The 19,552-nt window shown below is 38.6% G+C and overlaps 9 protein-coding genes across 9 annotated transcripts; 4 read left to right on the top strand and 5 right to left on the bottom strand.

Moving 5' to 3' along the window:
* Positions 1 to 1,483: 1,483 nt before the first annotated feature.
* BDCG_17612 (uncharacterized protein) lies at positions 1,484 to 2,017 on the top strand (the record flags this gene model as incomplete). The annotated part of the gene is made up of 1 exon (XM_045426710.1): positions 1,484 to 2,017. The coding sequence occupies one exon, from the start codon at positions 1,484 to 1,486 to the stop codon at positions 2,015 to 2,017; it is 534 nt and encodes a 177-aa protein (XP_045282252.1).
* A 793-nt stretch (positions 2,018 to 2,810) lies between these two features.
* On the top strand, positions 2,811 to 4,530 carry BDCG_07678 (CwfJ domain-containing protein; the record flags this gene model as incomplete). Its single annotated transcript, XM_045423463.1, has 2 exons — positions 2,811 to 2,824; positions 2,886 to 4,530. 2 exons carry the CDS (start codon positions 2,811 to 2,813, stop codon positions 4,528 to 4,530), a joined length of 1,659 nt encoding a protein of 552 aa, XP_045278856.1.
* A 912-nt stretch (positions 4,531 to 5,442) lies between these two features.
* BDCG_07677 (uncharacterized protein) lies at positions 5,443 to 5,913 on the top strand (the record flags this gene model as incomplete). The annotated part of the gene is made up of 1 exon (XM_045423462.1): positions 5,443 to 5,913. One exon carries the CDS (start codon positions 5,443 to 5,445, stop codon positions 5,911 to 5,913), a length of 471 nt encoding a protein of 156 aa, XP_045278855.1.
* A 1,091-nt stretch (positions 5,914 to 7,004) lies between these two features.
* Positions 7,005 to 8,001, bottom strand: BDCG_07676 (uncharacterized protein; the record flags this gene model as incomplete). Its single annotated transcript, XM_045423461.1, has 3 exons — positions 7,005 to 7,306; positions 7,434 to 7,716; positions 7,876 to 8,001. 3 exons carry the CDS (start codon positions 7,999 to 8,001, stop codon positions 7,005 to 7,007), a joined length of 711 nt encoding a protein of 236 aa, XP_045278854.1.
* Positions 8,002 to 8,303: 302 nt separating this feature from the next.
* Positions 8,304 to 8,615, bottom strand: BDCG_17611 (uncharacterized protein; the record flags this gene model as incomplete). Its single annotated transcript, XM_045426709.1, has 2 exons — positions 8,304 to 8,353; positions 8,411 to 8,615. The coding sequence occupies 2 exons, from the start codon at positions 8,613 to 8,615 to the stop codon at positions 8,304 to 8,306; spliced, it is 255 nt and encodes an 84-aa protein (XP_045282251.1).
* Positions 8,616 to 9,029: 414 nt separating this feature from the next.
* On the bottom strand, positions 9,030 to 9,548 carry BDCG_07675 (uncharacterized protein; the record flags this gene model as incomplete). Its single annotated transcript, XM_045423460.1, has 1 exon — positions 9,030 to 9,548. The coding sequence occupies one exon, from the start codon at positions 9,546 to 9,548 to the stop codon at positions 9,030 to 9,032; it is 519 nt and encodes a 172-aa protein (XP_045278853.1).
* Positions 9,549 to 9,695: 147 nt separating this feature from the next.
* BDCG_17610 (uncharacterized protein) lies at positions 9,696 to 10,470 on the top strand. The gene has a single exon (XM_045426708.1). It carries the CDS (start codon positions 9,912 to 9,914, stop codon positions 10,092 to 10,094), a length of 183 nt encoding a protein of 60 aa, XP_045282250.1. The 5' UTR covers positions 9,696 to 9,911; the 3' UTR covers positions 10,095 to 10,470.
* Positions 9,837 to 11,386, bottom strand: BDCG_17609 (uncharacterized protein). The gene is made up of 2 exons (XM_045426707.1): positions 11,216 to 11,386; positions 9,837 to 11,189 (listed from the first exon to the last, which is right to left on the bottom strand). Exons 1-2 carry the CDS (start codon positions 11,325 to 11,327, stop codon positions 10,447 to 10,449), a joined length of 855 nt encoding a protein of 284 aa, XP_045282249.1. The 5' UTR covers positions 11,328 to 11,386; the 3' UTR covers positions 9,837 to 10,446.
* A 7,503-nt stretch (positions 11,387 to 18,889) lies between these two features.
* On the bottom strand, positions 18,890 to 19,351 carry BDCG_17608 (uncharacterized protein; the record flags this gene model as incomplete). The annotated part of the gene is made up of 2 exons (XM_045426706.1): positions 18,890 to 19,192; positions 19,319 to 19,351. 2 exons carry the CDS (start codon positions 19,349 to 19,351, stop codon positions 18,890 to 18,892), a joined length of 336 nt encoding a protein of 111 aa, XP_045282248.1.
* Between the last annotated feature and the right edge of the window lie 201 nt (positions 19,352 to 19,552).

Raw genomic sequence — 19,552 nt, 5'->3', positions numbered from 1 at the left:
CTGTATAATAGTCAGAGAAGAATCTGTAGATTATAAAGAATCTCACAGAATAAGAAACTGAGTGACAGACTCTTTTCTCTTCACAGTAACAAGGAATTTTTCCTCACTGAGATTTTTATAGATGTGAAGAGTTTTTAGTGAGTATCACTGCAGTACTGAGCTGATTCTATGAAGTTACTCAGTAAAAGGCTTTGCAAATGAAGTCTTAGAGAGAGAAGAGTATGTAAGAAATCTTACTTCTTACAGATTCTTTATCTCTATTTCTATCTCTTACATAATCAATAGGGCTAGCGGCCCTTGGCTACACATCACTATATAGACTGAAGTTTGTGAATACTATTCATAACTCAGCTTGAATACTATTATATATTTAACTTCTACATTCTATCTTTCTAATGTGAATACTTCTAGTAGTTAACAGTACATATCACACCAAGCTGCAAACACTCAAATAATCACCTGTGAGCACTTATTCTTACATCTAGACACATGTAATAATATGTGAAGATGTAGTTAGCATGTTATTTCAGCAGTTTTCATTAGCTTAATAAGAACTTCATAATCTCTTAAAGAATAACATTGTTATATTATATTGTAATCTAACTACGCGAGTTACACTAAATGAATAAATAGATTGTGTTGAAGCTACTATACAAGCTCTAACTCACGTGACCTACACACATATATTTAGCTTTCACTAGCTACTAGTTAGATAATAATAATCAATCACATTCAATCTCTCTCACAGGTTATGAAGCTCTTGCACTTCTATGAAGCATTATAATTATGTAATAATTATACAATAAGCTGTTCAAATAGCTGCTTCTTTCATTCAAATACCTCATATCAAATGCCTGTCAATATAAGATCAATCAATTGTGAAGAAACTTCAGAGAATCAAACTACTACATCTGAATTCTTTTCAATCTCAATAACTGTGAGAAAATCATCATATAATAATAATAATCAAGATAATAATAATATGGCTGATGAAGCTGCTGCCTTGAGATGATATATTACTCAGATGAATGAAGAACTACATTAGATAAGAGCTTCTAGCAATTCTACTACTACAGCTACTGTTAATAATAATAATAATCTAAGCTCTAATCTTACTGCTTATCTTTAAAATCAAGACAACACTTCTGCACTGAGCAGAGTTCTTCAAGAATTCTGTGAATGCATCAAATATCTTCAAAAACCAGGTCTTCTCAAATTAACATCTGATTATCTCATTTGAAAGAAAGAGATTCTGCTTGTTATTAAGTAATCTCATACAGAAGATCTTCTGAATGCAACTATAAAACTCTTGAAGAATGTCTCTAAGAATATGAAATGATTCTGAGAGAAATACAACTTCTAACTATACAATTTTATATAATCTTCTGTTTCTATTAAAGTCAAATCTCTTTTTACTATATCTCAAGATTCTCTGAGTTCTGCTGCTCTATGAAACATCATAGCAGCATTCTTTTCAGAACAGATGAAAATTCACAGAGTCTGTCTGTTCAAGAAATTCAATGATATCAGTGCAACTGCCATCTATGATAACTTCAACTGCTTATTCATAGAACATCTGCTTGCAATCTGCATTGAGTATATCTGCCTTGAATATGCTAATATTCTCAACTTCATATTCTTTAACAAGCTTCTCAACAGCCTTATCAAGAAGTGGTCAACCTTTATCAGAGATCGCATGGACTATGCAGCAAAGAATGATAATGTCACATCACTAGAAGATGATTTCCTTGATCTCTGCAGAGATATACTACTCCGCCTGCTGTTGAATGACAAAAATGCCAGAGATGACACAAAGAATGCCAAAGACACCATCAAGAAGAATAAGGATAATAAGAAGAACAACAAGAAGTGTACTCACTGCAAGCAGGATGGCCATGAAGAGCCTTACTGCTGGTTCGCACACTCTGAAAAGCATCCTGTTGATTGGAAGGATAGAACAAAGAATAATAATGAAAGCTCAGCGCCTACATACACCACTGTTGAGCATGTCTACTAAAATGATAACCATGATAACCCACGATAACCAGGCCACCGAGTGTGCCTATATGACAACCACAATACCCCATGATAACCATGATAACCCACGATAACCAGGCCACCGAGTGTGCCTATATGATAACCATGATAACCCACGATAACCAGGCCACCGAGTGTGCCTATATGACAACCACAATACCCCATGATAACCATGATAACCCACGATAACCAGGCCACCGAGTGTGCCTATATGATAACCATGATAACCCATGATAACCAGGCCACCGAGTGTGCCTATATGATAACCACGATAACAATAACAATAAAATGACAAAAATATGAGAAATGAGACCCCGCAGTGTTCAGATGACTGGGGGGGTAATACAGATACAGGAAGAATGGATTTGAGTGTTTTTTCTTGCATATTCGCGTGTATTTGCATGTATGGAGCTAGTCCTTATGAGAAAACTAGACTCTACTTAGTGTAATTAATTATTATTGCAGATTTGAATGATTTGGGCGCTTTTGGCTGCGTGGGTTAACTGGCGTGTTGGAGCTACTACACAAGCCCTAACCCACGTGACCCACACACATATATTTAGCTTTCACTAGCTACTAGTTAGATAACAACAACCAACCACGTTCAACCTCTCTCACAGGTTGGGGTGGCACGTGACTAGGGTAGGTGTAGTAATCACCAACAAGTGTGTGGGTCACGTGGGATAGGGCTAGTGATCCAGACAACAACAGCTCCAGTTGCGTGCACTTCTCTGAAGCTTGCGCACAACATATTCATACGCTAGCATAATGCTATGGCATCTAGAATGTAAGTAATATATCATTTACATCTGAATCAATTGGATATTAGGACTTACATATGGATGCAGAATTGTTCTGGGGAGTGTGAACTGCTCAATCAAAGAAGTGTTCACAAAGTTAGCAAAGCTCCAAGTGAAGCAAAACTTTGCATTTGCTATTATCGCTGGGGATCTTTTTGGTGATGGCTCAAGCGAGGAAGAGCTCAAAGACATTACAGCATTGCTGAGTGGGACTATTGCTGTGCCACTGTCCACATATTTCACCGTTGGAAACCATCCTATCCCAGCCCGCATCATCGAAAAAATTGAATCTGATGATGAAGTTTGCACAAATCTTTACTTCCTTGGCCGACGTGGAACCCTCAAGACCTCTGAAGGCATTAGAATTGTTGCACTGGGAGGCAATCTGGAAAGCCCTGCGACTCCTGCATCGGGCGTGAGCGATAAATACCTGCCCAGATACACGGAAAGCGACGCTAGATCGTTATTCGGAGCTCACAGCGCCGATATTCTAATAACTAATCAATGGCCAAAGTCGGTTCTCGATGGGTCGAAAGTCTCATTGCGTGACGGTGCCAAGTCTCCAGAAGGATTGCAATGCGTGGCAGACCTTTGTGCGACATTAAAACCTCGATATCACTTTTCGTCCGGCGCTCCCTTTTTTTATGAACGTGAACCGTTCTTCCATCTCCCCACGGAGGAATCTCCCGATGTTAAACATATTACCCGATTCATTAACTTAGCCCCGTTCAGCAAGTCATCGAATCAGAAATGGCTGTATGCCTTCACTCTAGATCCGCAAGCCGCTCCATTAACGTCCATTCCCGCAGGCGCCACGGTGTCGCCGCTCCTGACCTCGAAAAAGCGCCATGCTCTTCCCAGCCAGCCGCAGACCTTCAGTCGTTTCGCCCAGGGCGATGACTACCATAGGCCTAACAAGCGAGTTCGGAGGCCTCCACCCGGCCCCTCAGAATGCTTTTTTTGTTTATCAAATCCGAATATTGCCACCCACCTTATAACCTCCATTGGGTCGGATTGCTACCTTACAACTGCAAAGGGTCCATTACCTACTTCCACCACGTTCCCCTCCCTGGGATTTCCAGGCCACATATTAATAATCCCTCTGACTCACTCGCCGACTTTCGACGCAATCACCGAGGTGGATTCACAATCAGCCACCATTAAAGAAATGCAAAGATACCGAGCTTCTCTGCACGAAATGTTGGATGATAGATCGAATGGGGAGCTAGGTGCGGTGACCTGGGAGGTCAGCCGTGCTAATGGGATTCATATCCATTGGCAATTTCTTCCAATGCCATCAGACCTGATATCTCGTGGATTAGTCGAGGCGGCTTTCAAAGTGGAAGCCGAAAACCTCAGTTATCCCAAGTTCGAAAAAAATGATAACGCAACGTTGGGCAAGGGTGATTACTTTCGGGTGATGATCTGGCACCCAGCAAAAAAGGCATCGAATGGTGAAGAGAAGGAGGGAACAGATGGTGAATCAGGCGTGGAAACTAACTTGATCCTTCCGCTATCGCCGGAGTTCAGGTTCGATCTTCAGTTTGGCCGGCGGGTGATGGCAAAACTCCTCGGACTCGAGAAGAGGATGAATTGGAGAGACGATGTGCAATTAGAGAAAGAAGAAATAGCTGACGCGGAGGCCTTTAAGAAGGCGTTTGAAAAGTTTGATTTTTCGCTAAAGGAATATTAAGCCCCGGGGGGCGGCGGGGTACGGTACAGAGGATAATATTTGATCTACAGTACCCATTTTACGTGACTCCTTCCGTCATCCCAGCAACAATTACAATTACGTTTAAAAACCTTTCTAGCTTCTACTCTGGCAATTTGTGTTTTCATTACCGCACTCTAGTCTTCATCGCTTGGCCTGTCGTGTGCAGCGAAGACGAGCGAGACACGAAAGCGAAATTACCCCTTTTAATCCATTAAGATTCAGCGATTCATACCACACACCCCAAATACTTCCTTTACAAACCGTCGTTCCGATTTGGATTAATCTATTCCACTTCCAAGTGCGTCAATCGCAAAGTCAATCGTTCCTTCCTTCCCATGATGCAGACCACTGCTGGCCGATGAAGGCTGCAAGAGCTAGAGTCTTACTACGGTTGCTCTTTCCTTTGAAGTGAACTAAAGGTGGTACCAGTAATGGTGCATCCACAGAGGCTTTTCTCCTATCTGCTCTACCTACACGTTTGGCTCTATCACCTCTAAATCTATCCGAAATCATGAGCCCCTGACTTTTCATCGAGATTATTATACTGCCCCTTTGATTGGGCCAACAAGTTCGCCACCGTTTGGGAGAGGCTACATATCTGGGAACTCCTTGGTGGGTAAGCCTCAGAATGCATTGAATTATATTCACGCGTCCAGATATACCTCATTACTCTGGATAGAATGTCTGGAATTCTCTCCTCTTCCCATATTTCCACTAATGTCATGAATCTTTGCCCCAGCGATGTTAGCCTTCTTCTACAATACGTTTCAGCACGGCATCATAAGTTAGCCTTTAAACAACCACTCACTTTGTCCGCCGCCATTGAATCTATGCTAAAAGCATTCTAAAAATTCGCTCGAGGCTTCTTATAAGTAGCTCTTACTGTCGAACATGGCTCCCTCGGCTCCCTCACCATCGGATTCTTCCCCTTCAGAACCCCCAAAGGTTCCCGACCCTGCCAAACTGTCAGCTACGGGCCGATCCAAACTGAGGCGGAGGATGAGCTTCCTCCAGTATCGCAGGCATAATAACCCCAAAAGCAGCCCCACGTCAGAGAGCCTCAGCGAACAACTCAGATGCACATCGCTCTCCGAAGGCCACTCCAAAAAGAGGGTTAAATCAGAGGGTAACACTGCGTCAACCACGACGACTTCGCCTAACGAAGTAGGCCCTAATAGGGACAAGAACAACAACCATGGGTTTCCGTATCTGCTATTTGAGCCAGTGTTTCGAGCCGGTATTCTGATATTGGTCACTTCCCCTAGCGGGGATGTGTCGTTGGGAATGTGTGATGGGGAAGGGGCGCAAAATGGGCTATCAGAAAAAGGCAGGCCGTTAAAGGAAACAAAAGAGGGGCCATAGTTGGGTATCCAGCACAGCGAATAACTATCGGTGGAAGCTGGCGATTTCCTCCTAATGTCAAGTCCCACCATTCGAACGATGAAATTCTCGAGGATCTACCTTCGCTGGCTACGATTCGTCGAATCCGAAAAACCTGACAATCATAATTTGAATATTATTACATTGTCCTTTTGGCAGTATCAGGTGTATCCGTAGAGAGCGCGGTTCAATTATGTACCAAATGGTATAATTGACCTAGTGGAATGAGAAATGGGTTCGACTCAACAGGGCCCATTGGCAATATATTCAAGAAAAGGAAGGCCATTGCAGACTTCATATACCAAATTCAAAACTGGAGTCATTCAAAATATAACCATCTGTGACACAGTCTAGAATGTCAATGTCAAAACATCAGAGCAGGCTCCTCTTCACGGCATCCACGATAGAACCCAACTGTATATAGTGAAGGAAAACCCCAAGAAATAAAAAATTCATTGAGGAATCCAATACATTTTCGACTCGTAGACGTTACATTCGCCGGCAGGTTGTTTCAAGCTATCCTTTCATTTTTGGGCCGTAACTTTTATCTACTACACTTCCCGATTGTCCGCCGACACATGTGCTGCATCCTGCCTTACAAACCATCCCCAAAGATCCTGCCTGATTCGCTTATACAAAATATTCTTCCTTACAAGCTCAGCGTCAGAAAGGCGTTGTTGAGAATATCAGCAGCCGCCAGGCCCACCTGCGCCGCAGCGAGAGCTCGACCCAAGAAGCAGGCGTCAATCACGGCCCGACTAGCAAAGCAAGTCGTAGCTAAAGTGTTGCAGACGAAGAGCGAGAGGACGTCGATTGATATGACTGCGGAGTGTCTGAAGAAGACAGAGTCAAAAGGCAAGTAGAGGTCGTTGTTGAAGATGATGAATGGGTTAGCGCCGGCGCAAATGACCAAGTCAAGGTTTAGAGACAGAGGCGCCAGGGAGGACCTGGAGGAGGAAGGGAAGAAAGGGCGGGAAGAGGGGGAGAGGGGGAGAGGGAGAAAGAGCCGGACGAGAACGCTTGGTTTGAAATTGTTTTCGTGGCTTGAATTTGGCTGTTTTGAATTTGGCCGGCTAGAGTTTGGGTATTTTCAACTTAATCAACGCCGCCGGAAGCTGCGGCGACGGCTTCCGACGTCGCGGCCGCAGGAGCTGTTTCAGCCGTGCTTGCAGTAGCTGCCGTTTCGGTCTCAACCACGGTGGCCGCGGTTGAGGCAGTGGCTTGATCCGGGACATCATTGGCACCAACCGCATCAGCCACCGTAACATTCTCAGCATTGATACCAGCTTGCTCGAGATGATCTCTTCTTCAGTAACGTCCGGGACAAGCAGATTCTCGGTGAAGATGCAGCCCTCCTCGTCTCCCTCGGTGTTGCCTAGAGTTGTTTTAGTCGATTGTCAGTTGGGTAAACATTAAAAGTTTACGCTTAGGTAGGTATAACTGAAAAGGGAGGAACACTAATAGGTAATTATTTCCGGTTCTAGTGGCATCATTGACATCACCCGGGGCGAATGTGCTGCTCTCGATAGCCAAGAGTAGATCTCCGCCGATCGAGGCGATCTGGACGGTAAGGTCCAAAGCGATTTGCTTGTTAATTTCAGCTGCGCCAGCGGAAGCTGGGTCTTGGTGCTGGGTAATCGCAGCAACTTCAGGGTTTACGGCTTCCATGCTTTCGCAGAGCGCACTGGCCAACCCAACGGTTCCAGTATTGCGCTCCAACGCGCGGTAGATAAGAGAATGCGTCATACCATCGACATCACCAGCTGCCTTCACGTGGGTAAAGGCCTAGTCGGCCGTCGCTTGTTGGAGGCAGTCAGGGTCTTGAATCAACCCAGCGCCGGCAGCCGCTCCCTACTGACAACAGAATAATTAGTATTTATCGAGTTATCCCAATTTAATAGGTTTGGAATTTGAGCATGTGGAAGTCAGGTCCTCGGTAAATACCTCATTATCCAAGAGCTCAAAAGCGGTATCCTGGAGGGATTCCTGGACGGAGGCCAGGAATTTGGAGTGCGACAATTCCTGTGGAGCTTCACGGACTCGGAGCCGGGATGGATGGAACATTCGCATGAGGAACTGGCCTACCAGAAGCCAATGAGGCCAAGGACAATTCAAGGAAGCTTTGCTTAATCATCTGTTTATTAAAATTCATCCGAGGCATTTGATTTTCATTTTGATTTGCATACCAGATTAATTTTTATCCGCGACTACCTAGCCACCACTCGCCTTGTTTTGAGACATGTTCATCAGAGAATGGGATGATGCGTGTGTATGGGGGAATATGGTTCGCAGGGCGGATTCCACATCTTCAGGAGAATGCCCTGCAGGTGGTGAGGATAGACATAACCAGCGTGGTTCTCTCATCAAAGGTCTCATGCGAAATTACTGTCATTGTCACTAGCATCCCTAAGGATCGCTTGATCTGATATGTTTAGGTTAGAATCGCAGAAATAGATTCGCAGCTTCGAAAAGCACCTACCATGGCTGTCTTGAAAGCAGGGAGCCTGAGTCTCCGGTATCTCCTCATCGTACACTTGGTTATTCCAGCCCCTATTGCCAGACGACACATGGCCCTGTCGAGCGCCCTTGTGTTCATCGAGGAAACTGGTCCATATGGGAGAATTACGAGTGGCGTCGGCTGAGGCGGTGGTAGCTCGTGTAAATATCAGTCCTTGGTTTGTCATGGCTATTTTTGCCGGCCAAGGGGACCACATTCGCTTACGGGACTTTCGTCAGAATAAAGAGAGGTATCAACATCTGGCATGCCATGATCGCTACAAGGAGATTCGTGACTCATAGTTTGTTATCTGCTGCTAGCAGCGGCACAGCGAACCCTTCCCCAGATCTGCGCCACCTGCAAAGCCGGGCAGAGGCTTGATGTATATGAAAATTGAATATAGTGTCAATCTCAATCTCATAAGTCGCGATAACCATTGTGGATAGAACCTATTTGGGTATCATCATATCCGTAATATTCATCAAGCAAAAAGCCCGTAATGGAATGTGTCCGCTGATTAAGAAATGAATAAAGCGTATCAGGAACCGTGTAACAAGAAGAGTAAAGCTCTTAGGCCTAAAATGAGAAGCATTGCGGACCTCTACTGTATCCTGTCAGGATTGCGGTCATATTCTCCAGCTTCGCTCTCAGGCCCCCAAGAAATGCTTTCTTCCAAGTTGGTTTCCTGTGAGTCGGAATCATCTGTGTCAAACTCCTCCAAATCCTCCTCTTCTGAGAACCCGTCCTCAAAGTCCCATTCCAACTCGGACTCATCCCTAGGATATAGGACAGCTGTAGTTAGCTCGTCCCACGGCAGCTCGTAAGTGTCGAGACTGTCTGATGAGAACTCAGGTTTGCCATGAGTAGACTCCTCATCCTTAGAGGTCGATTTTCCCAGCAGGTATAGGTACTCGGTCACGGCATATCTGACCGCTTCCAGCTTGCTAGACATCTGCAGACGCTTGTCCTCTACCTGGCGGTAGTATCGGCACCCTATGCCTCCTTTGGTACACGAAGAAGCTTGCTTCGTCTCGTACATTATGCTCCTTTCTCTGCATGCTCGTTCCCACTTCCTCGTGCGGTGGGTCGGCTGGGTCGGTGTAATATCTTTGAACGTCATTTCAAGCGTGATATGTCCCAGGTGTGGAAAGTCTATACTTGTTATGACATCCTGCAATTGCCTGGCAAGAGTTTTATTTCGGGCCAGTCCTTCGTCACCATAGAAAGTTAAAGACTTGAGAGTCAGAGGTAACTATTTAGTTGTGCTTATTGTGGCGGACATATTACTTGCGAAAACAGAATTTTCCCAGGCCCCCCTGAAAATTAGTAGCAAAACACCACCAAAAAATCAAAATATCCGCATTTCTCTAGAATCATTCAATATCATCCAATACACATCTTTTTCAATCAAATATCATCCAAATACACGTCTTTCTTACCTTTATCATCAAATCCACATATATCAATCAACCCTTTTTTCAATATGCCTCGCAACACCCGCTGTCCTGCTGCTTTGCAAGCCTGTACAAAGACTCCTATCCTGCACCTCAGTCTCCTCAAACTACCTGTTCCAGAAGTTCTGGATAATGGAGAGGATCCAGTCAATGATGAGATAGAGGAGCAGATGGATGAGAAGGATATAGAGACTCAGTCTGAGGATCCTTGATATCCGCGAATCCCTACACCTGAGTCTGACATCTCATACAGATTGTATGAATGGGTGATTATCAATGAGATAAAGAATAAGAGAGATGACAAAATGATTAATAAGTAGAAAGAAGAAGAAGAATCAGAAGAATGAATCTATAATTTCTACAATCAATTCTTCTATACAGATCTCTCAAATGTCAGTGATTATATTCTCTTCTTCAGCTCTGGCAGCTTCAACTTCATTCAATATGACATTCTCAAGTGAGATAATCAATGTGATGATGATGAAATATATGATGAAAGGAATAGAAGAACTGAATTCACAATCTCATTATCATCCACATTCAGATCTGCTGTTGAATCTTCCATCAAATCCACTGTTGAATCTTCCATCGAATACACTGTTGAAATCTTCCATCGAATCTGCCGTTGAATCTTCCATCAAATCCGCCGTTGAATCTTCCATCAAATACACTGTTGAAATCTTCCATCGAATCTGCCATTGAATCTTCCATCAAATACACTGTTGAAATCTTCCATCGAATCCGCCGTTGAAATCTTCCATCGAATCCGCCGTTGAATCTTCCATCAAATCCGCCGTTGAATCTTCCATCGAATACACTGTTGAAATCTTCCATCGAATCTGCCGTTGAATCTTCCATCAAATACACTGTTGAAATCTTCCATCGAATCCGCCGTTGAAATCTTCCATCGAATCCGCCGTTGAATCTTCCATCAAATCCGCCGTTGAATCTTCCATCGAATACACTGTTGAAATCTTCCATCGAATCTGCCGTTGAATCTTCCATCAAATACACTGTTGAAATCTTCCATCGAATCCGCCGTTGAAATCTTCCATCGAATCCACCGTTGAATCTTCCATCGAATACACTGTTGAAATCTTCCATCGAATCCACCGTTGAATCTTCCATCAAATACACTGTTGAAATCTTCCATCGAATCCACTGTTGAATCTTCCATCGAATCCACCGTTGAATCTTCCATCGAATACACTGTTGAAATCTTCCATCGAATCCACCGTTGAATCTTCCATCGAATACACTGTTGAAATCTTCCATCGAATCCACCGTTGAATCTTCCATCAAATACACTGTTGAAATCTTCCATCGAATTCACTGTTGAATCTTCCATCGAATCCACCATTGAATCTTCCATCGAATACACTGTTGAAATCTTCCATTGAATCCACTGTTGAATCTTCCATTGAATCCGCTGTTGAATCTTCCATCGAATCCGCTGTTCCATCTCCAATTCAAAGCAGTTCAATACCTCAATTTGATGAATACTTCAATTGATTGACAAGGGAACAGTTGCTTCATATGAATATTGACAAGAGTATATTTCAAATTATAAGAGATGAGTTAAAAAGTCCATTATAACAGACAAAATTGCAGAAATTCAAATCATCTTTATTCACTATTTATAGTGATGAGAACAGATCTCATACTACTTTCACTTCTAAATTTATATTATAATGAATTGTAATCTGAATCTTTCTAATTATTATAATACTATTCTATATAAGTAGATCTGAAATATTCTTTTATATCTTTTTCTCTCATGAAGTTCTCAACTGTATGATGTAAAAAAGCTTTAAAATCTTCATCAAACTGAGCATCTAACTGACTCTTCAATTCTGATAAGATATCTGATATGATCTTTGACTTTACATCACATGTTGAACAGAGTTCTCTAACAGTTTCAAAACAGCAAAGATTTCATTGAATTCAATATACAGTAGTCAGATAACAATCAATGCTTTGCATGATCTCAGCAGGCATATAACCTCCTTAAGAAGGTGTACAATCTCATTGGTGGTGAAATCACAGAGTTGAGGTGGCATATTGATGATAAAGGTAAGAAAGACGTGTATTTGAATGATATTTGATTGAAAAAGACGTGTATTGAATGATATTGAATGATTCTAGAGAAATGCAGATATTTTGATTTTTTGATGATGTTTTGCTACTAATTTTCAGGGGGGCCTGGGAAAATTCTGTTTTCGCAAGTAATATGTCCGCCACAATATCACCATCAAAAAATCAAAATATCTGCATTTCTCTAGAATCATTCCATATCATTCAATACGCGTCTTTTTCAATCAAATATCATTCAAATACACGTCTTTCTTACCTTTATCATCAATATGTTATCTCAACTCTGTGATTTCATCATCAAGATTGTACATCTTCTTAAGAATGATTATATGTGTAAGAAATCCCGCTCCTCGCGGATCCCTTACCTCTATTTCTATCCCTCATGTAATCAATAGTGTTAGCAGTCCTTGGCTACACACAACTATATAGACTGGAGTTTGCAAATACTATTTATAACTCAGCTTAAATACTATTTATTATATATTTAATCTCTACATTTATCTTTCTACTGTGAATACTTCTAGTAGCTATCAGTATATATCATATCAAGCTGTAAATATTTAAATAATTGTCTGTGAGTATTTATTCTTATATTTCAAGCTCTGTCAGTCAGTAATTATCTATTATAACTGAAAAAACTAGAAACTTATATACTTCAATCTCTATGAACTCTACTACAGACACTTAGAAGTAGTTATTTAAATTATGAATAACTTCTATAAAAGAAGTCTCAGAGAACTTATTAATTATTTACAGAATATTATTCTCTACATCTATAATAGAGAAATTCTCTAAATTTATAAATAAATTAATCTTAGTAAAAAATATTCTTAAGTATCTTTTATAGAACTTTAAAACTGCTGCAGGTCCTGATTCAATTAATCACTTGATTATTCAAAATACATATTTCTACTTAAAGAATGAATATTTTGAGCTCTTTTTCAATCTCTTGAAAAATGGATATCATCCTGAATGCTGGAGAGAAGCCACTGGAGTGATTCTTGCAAAACCTAATAGAAAAACTTCAATTCCTAAGTCATATAGAGTAATATCTCTATTGAACTGTTTAGGAAAGGTTTTAGAAAAGATAATAGCTACTCGACTATCTTTTATAAGCTCTATAGATGATTCTCTTTTATTCAGTGAACAAATGAGAGATAGAAAACAGTGTTCTGCAATTGACACTGTTCTCTCAGTTGTTCATGATATTCAAATAGCAAAGCATGAGGGTCTGGTCTCAACTGCAGTTTTTATTGATATAAAGGGAGCATTTGATCATGTTTCAAAGTCAAAGTTAATTCAGACATTGAAGATATTAAAACTGCCACTTTCTCTAATAAAATGGGTTAACTGTTTTATGTCTAAAAGAATTATACAACTCTTCTTTGATGGAATGAAACAAGACAAGACTGAGATAAAAATAGGAGTACCACAGGGATCTCCAATCTCACCCATTTTATTTGCAATATATACTGCATATCTATTCAAAAATAGAAATATGAGAATAGTGCGATCTCCGAGTTATGTGGATGATATTGGTCTAGTCTACAGCTCAAAAACTATCAAAGAGAATTTGAAAGTAATTGAAGAAGCTGCAAAGGAAATCTTTGTTAGAGCAGATATCAATCAAATTCAATTTGATATGGATAAAACTGAGTTAATTCATTTCTTTCCTAGACTCAATGAGAAAGAACTATCTCTAACTCTTTTAAATAGAGAGATTAAACCCAGTGTAAATGTCAAATGATTAGGAGTATGGTTAAACTCCAAGTTGAATTTTAAATATCACATTCAACAAAGAACTGTCAAGGCAGAAAGACTATTGAACAACATAATCAGACTATCAAATACAGAGAGAGGTCTATCCTTTCAGGCTATGAGACAGTTATATATAGCCTGTATCACATCAGTAGCTGATTATGGAGTTCAAGTTTGGTGGCATAATCAAGGGAATTTCACTGAACTCTTTCAAAGTCTGCAAAACAGAGCCTTGAGAAGAATTCTGGGAGCATTCAAATCATCTCCTATTAAAGCAATGGAAATTGAAGCTTCAATTCCTCCTCCTGCTATTAGATTTGAAAAGGCCTGTATGAACTATGCTCTGAGAGTTGTAAAGATGAGCTCAAATCATATAATCAGAGAAAGAGTCTCTTCTTCATTTCCATCAATTAACTCTGGAAATGAACTGGATTGGAATAGATTTCTTGATTGGAATGAAAATAATTCTTCAAAGAAAATGCCTTCTCAACTGTACAGACTATGCTCTCTGATTAAAAATCAATTTTCTTCTTTAAATGTTGAAAAAGTTGATCATGAGAAGTTATCTCCCTGGAGAGAAAAGCTTGAATCTCTTATAGACTTACAAATAAGTGAACTATCAAAAGAGAAAGAATATGAACAGCATTTGAAGAGAATTTCTACAATCAATATAAAAGACTCTATTCTGGTTTATTCAGATGGCTCAAAAAATGAGAACTTGAATAGATTAGGCGCAGGCATTGCTTATACTGAAGATAATATTAATTTTATCTCAGATTTCTGGAATCTAGGCTCTGAATGTGAAGTCTTTGATGCTGAACTATTTGCAATAGTGAAAGCTTTCAAACTCATTGAAATAAAATCTCATAAAAGAGGAAATTGTTTGAAAGAGGCATGGATATTCTCTGATAGTCAAGCTGCTTTAAAAAGACTTAGAAATAGTCAGATTCATAATGGTCAAATGAATCTTGAACTGATCTTAAACTCTGTTTTGAAAATTCAAAAGAGAAGAATATCAAAGCTGATAATTCATCTACACTGGGTTCCTGCTCACATGAATATTCATGGTAATGAATTGGCTGATTCAGCTGTAAAAAAGGGTGCAGAATTAAGCAGATCTATTCAAAAAATTGTGTCCTGGTCTTTTATAAAGAGAAAAATAAAAGAATCTTGTTTAGACAAGTGGAATGAAAGCTGGCAGAAACAAAAGAAGAGTATACATTATTCAAGATTTGAAACAAAACCCAAGTGGAAATCTTGTTCAATTAAATGTAAAAAGAAAATATTCTCATCTATAATACAGCTGAAACTAGGACATGGCTATTTCAAATCTTATATACAAAGATTTGATGATAGATTTGACTCAATAGAATGCTCATTCTGCAATACAAATGAGAATCCTGAGCATATTGTAATGCACTGTGCATTATACAATAGTCTCAGAGTCAGATTGAAAGAGAAGTATGATCTAAATCAATTAAATATGAGATTCTTATTCTCAACTGAGACAGGAATTAAATACTTAATAGACTTTCTATCAGAAACTCAAGCAGCTACAAGAAAATGACTAAATTCAGAATTATCTGAGTATGAAGAGGAGGAAATAAATCAGATATAGTCTGTTAAAACAGCTATACACTCTCTTTTAATAATTTGTTTTGTTATAGTCTCTCTTTACTTTATCTTTTTCTTTATCTTTTTCTTTCAATTTCTTTCTATCTATTTATTTAATGTGTCTATCTTTGAGACTGTGTTCTTTTTCTCTTTTCTTTTGTCATGATATTGTCAAATGATTTCAAAGTATCAAAAGATGTTAAAACACTGCAATTTGTAAACAGTTTTTGTATTCTGGGCTGGAATTTTCTGATTTTGCATATCTGAAATTGATGAATGTATAATAGTTAACTTTACTAGACTGGCCGGCGGGACCATGAATTTCACATTTGGTCCCATTTGGTCTGGTCCCATACATTTCTTGGCGTGAGTCCCACCAGGACCAAGCCTCAAAAAAATCTGAAAATGGACCATTTCTGAGAGAAATGGCGTGAAAAATGACCAGATTTAATTCAAGAACAGTGAAATGGGAGTAATTTTCCAGAATAAACTGTGAAAGATGATCATTCTTTCAAAATCAGAATGAGACTGAGACTGAAGATCAAAATCAGTCTCATTCAGTTCATTCAGTGATTGCTTATATAATCAGAATTTAGTAACAATTATTAATAACACTTATGAAACAACTAAATACATTCTTGTGCAAGTTTATTCTTCACTTTCTCATGAAAACTACACTTCTCTGATATACTGTGATCAGAGGTATTAAACTGTCTGATAATTCCATGTTTTACAATTATGAGTTTCTTGATTGTTTCTCCTTATAATTGTCCCTGACAATAGTGATAAATATCTTAACTTGAGTTGAACTTTCACTCCATTCTCACCTCTGTCAATGGAATTGTTAGAATATCATACATCATCAGTGCAACAGTTGAATATATACTCTCAACAATTTTTCATAACTCTAGAATTGATTTGGTGTGTAAATTTGTTGAATCATCTTGAAGATAGCAGTCAAATTCAGTTTTACAAGCATATAGTTTTGCCTGATTTTCAGTTGCAATCAATGTATGTAAGTTCTGTTTCAAAGTTAGTATTATAGTTCTATGTGATATGAAGTGTTACCAAAGATTGTTACTTACTAGGGAATTGTATTCCACTGTCTTCACATCTTGAACATCTGCTTGTTCAAATCTCTGATAGTTGGCATTGTAGTAGTCTCAGGCTAATTTGACATATGAGTCTCATTTCTCCTCTGTTCAATCTTGAGAAGTGTAGATGTTAACTCAACAGGAGAGATCTAGTAGAGCTGCTATAGCATAGTACTCTGCAAAAGATTGTTCTGTTTTACTGTAGTAATATGCCAGTTTATTCCTTGCAGCAACAATAGCCTGCACTATAGCATCATTCCAGACTGAATTTCTTTTTGAGTGATTCAACTGCTTCTCAAGATGAGTAAATAAACTGTTATACACTCACCAGGCTGACTGCAGCATTGATGTACAAGTGATTGAGACTGTCTTTGTTGTCTTATAAAACTGAAACAGTAAATCAATCACATATTTCAACTGAGTTCACTTCATATCAGAAAGTTTCAATATCTGAATCTTTTTCTGATCAGAGTGTTGCACTCAATGATCAATCATCTGATGCAATCAAAGAGCCTGAACAGTCATCTCATATGTTGAACTTCATCATATTCTAACATTCTGTATCATATTCAGTGATGTGACTGATTTGTTTATTTATTGAATATCATGAAATCATTGTTGTTATTTAGAAGAGGTACAAATTGCATTAGCAATGTTTTGAATCTATGATATTTAAATTATTAGCCAATCTATTCAAAATTAACAGTAGCATTATCAAAAAGCATTATCAAAAAGCAATATTAAAAAGTGTTGTCAAAAAACATTATCTTTTACAAAGTGAATGTAAAAGTTACTTGAGTAATCACTTCCATCTCATTCTCATCTCAAGAACCAGCCATCTCATTATTCTTCATCTCAATGTTAAGATTCTTTATCAGTGTTTGCATCACAAGTTGAACCATATGAGCAATGCAGAGGATATGACCTTGTTTATCATTTCAGGAATGCAAAGCCAATTTTTGCTTCAAGCTCTTCATCATAGTGTAGTTATTTGCAGCATTGTCAGTTGTAATTGTAAGAAGACTGAGACTAATATCTCAATAGTCATTTTTAATCATAGTCATTAATACCTCTGTCATATAATCCCCAGTATGACTACTGATCAATGATTCAAATTCAATTAATGTCTCTCAATAAGTTCAGTTCTCATCAATGTAATAACATGTAACTCTCATAAATGCAAGATTGTTTGTACTAGTTCATGCATTCACTGTGAGAGACACTCTTCAATGATTCTTCAACTCTGATTCTAGATGTTGCATATTGACTTTGTAGTGTGTCTCAAGGTTGGACTGAAGACAGGATCAATGTGGAATATGAAGATTTGAATTAAGCATTTGAAGAAGTGTTCAGAATTCAGGGTTTTCAATTGATCAAAGAGGAAGATTCAGAGATATACATATGCAAAGTAATTGTTCACAGAAGTTATCAGATGAGAGTTGTGAAATCAGAGTACTGATACAGGGTTGTTTTCACATGATTTCCTTCAAATTAGAAAGTTAGCATTATCAAAAATTGTTACCTGATAGAGCAACTTACCAGCTCAGTAGTAATTTTCTGATTATTTTTCTTTTGTTGTCTGCATTCTGATGACTTCAGATGTCAGGAAATTCCTTCAGAGTCATGACCAGTTTATGATGAATGTTTCTGAATGAAGTTGCAGTGATTGCAGCAAAGAGATGACTCTTCAGTAATCTGCAATGCAACCTGTTGATAATTATTCCATAGTTCATCTCAATGTTTATGTTGAGTTTTCCATAAATTTTATGACCTGGAATCAGATGTGAAGAATGAAGTGATTATTCATTATGATTGAAAGAGAGCATTCTGTGTTGAATTGTAAACAATGTAGACTTTGTGATTCACAGTGATTTCTTGAAGAGTTTATGAATCTTCAATAGAAGTAAAAGAAGTGAAAGAAGTGAATTCAGAAAACATGATAATAATTTGAGAAAGATGACAATTTATTTTCAATAACTGATCACTGATGTGTGTAAGAAGAATTAATATAAGAGAAAATAATCTTGTTTCTTAGCTTAGTTATAATTTTAGTACTAACTCAGATTGAATATCATTGATGTATAAAAGTAAATAAACAATCTTGATTAATCTCTGTTATATTTCTTGAAATATATTAATATTGTAAAAGAGAGTGTTATCAAATTGCATTATCAGATGATATCATTAAAAATATATTAATATTGTAAATATCAATGTTGAAAAAATGTTGATACTTATACATTATAGTGATTTATGAATCATGATAGTTAAATATATATATATATATATATTATTCCTGACTTGATTACAACTTGTACAATAATTTTTGAAAACTCAAAATCAATTTTAATTATTAATAATTAAAAACTTAAACTTACAACTAACTAATATAAAAAGAAAAAAATCTACTTCTTCTCTTTCTTATTCTTCTTATCATTCTTCATAATTCACTTCTCATTCTTCTTCTTCTTCTTCTTCTTCTTCTTCTCCTTCTTCTTATCTGAGATGATAATCACCTCAAAATCTCTCTCTACTGCCTTCTCAGAGAAGGGTTTCTGCTGCTTCCTCTCAGCCAGGTCAACCTGCACTTCAAAATCCCGCATTTCCTGGTCTGCTGTCTCAGGTTCCACTTCAGTGGTAAGTAGATTGACATGCTCAGAGAGCAGGGCTGTCTTCTCAATGTCCTGAATCATGAAGTGCATTTGAGACCTGAACAAGGCCTCAATCCCCTCCTTCTCTGCCAGCTCCTGCTAATTAATTAGAGAACAGAAGTGTTATCAAAAATCATTATCTCTCAATAAAAAACTTATCAGTTTTGACTTCTTTGTCTTCTGCTTCAATATCTTCTCAATCTTCTTCTGCTATTGCTTATTTACAGTAATACTCTTCTTCTTTCTCTCTCTCTTCATCTTGATCTCAAATCATTCTCAGAACTTCTCCTGATCTCATCACTGCTGCATGAGACTCTTCACTGCCTTCTTTTTCAATCTCTCACAGACAGTGCCATTCACATTATTTCTATACTTAGTTCAGTCTAAATCTATCAGAAGTATTACTTAAAATCATTATCATTCTACTCTCTTACAGAGCCTCTTCAAGGCATTATAATA

The sequence above is a fragment of the Blastomyces dermatitidis genome (assembly GCF_000003525.1).
Source record: "Blastomyces dermatitidis ER-3 genomic scaffold supercont1.9, whole genome shotgun sequence".
In the NCBI taxonomy this organism is placed as follows: Eukaryota; Fungi; Ascomycota; class Eurotiomycetes; order Onygenales; family Ajellomycetaceae; genus Blastomyces; species Blastomyces dermatitidis.
The sequence above is the reverse complement of the archived record's forward strand: the minus strand, read 5'-3'. Positions and strand labels throughout refer to the sequence as shown.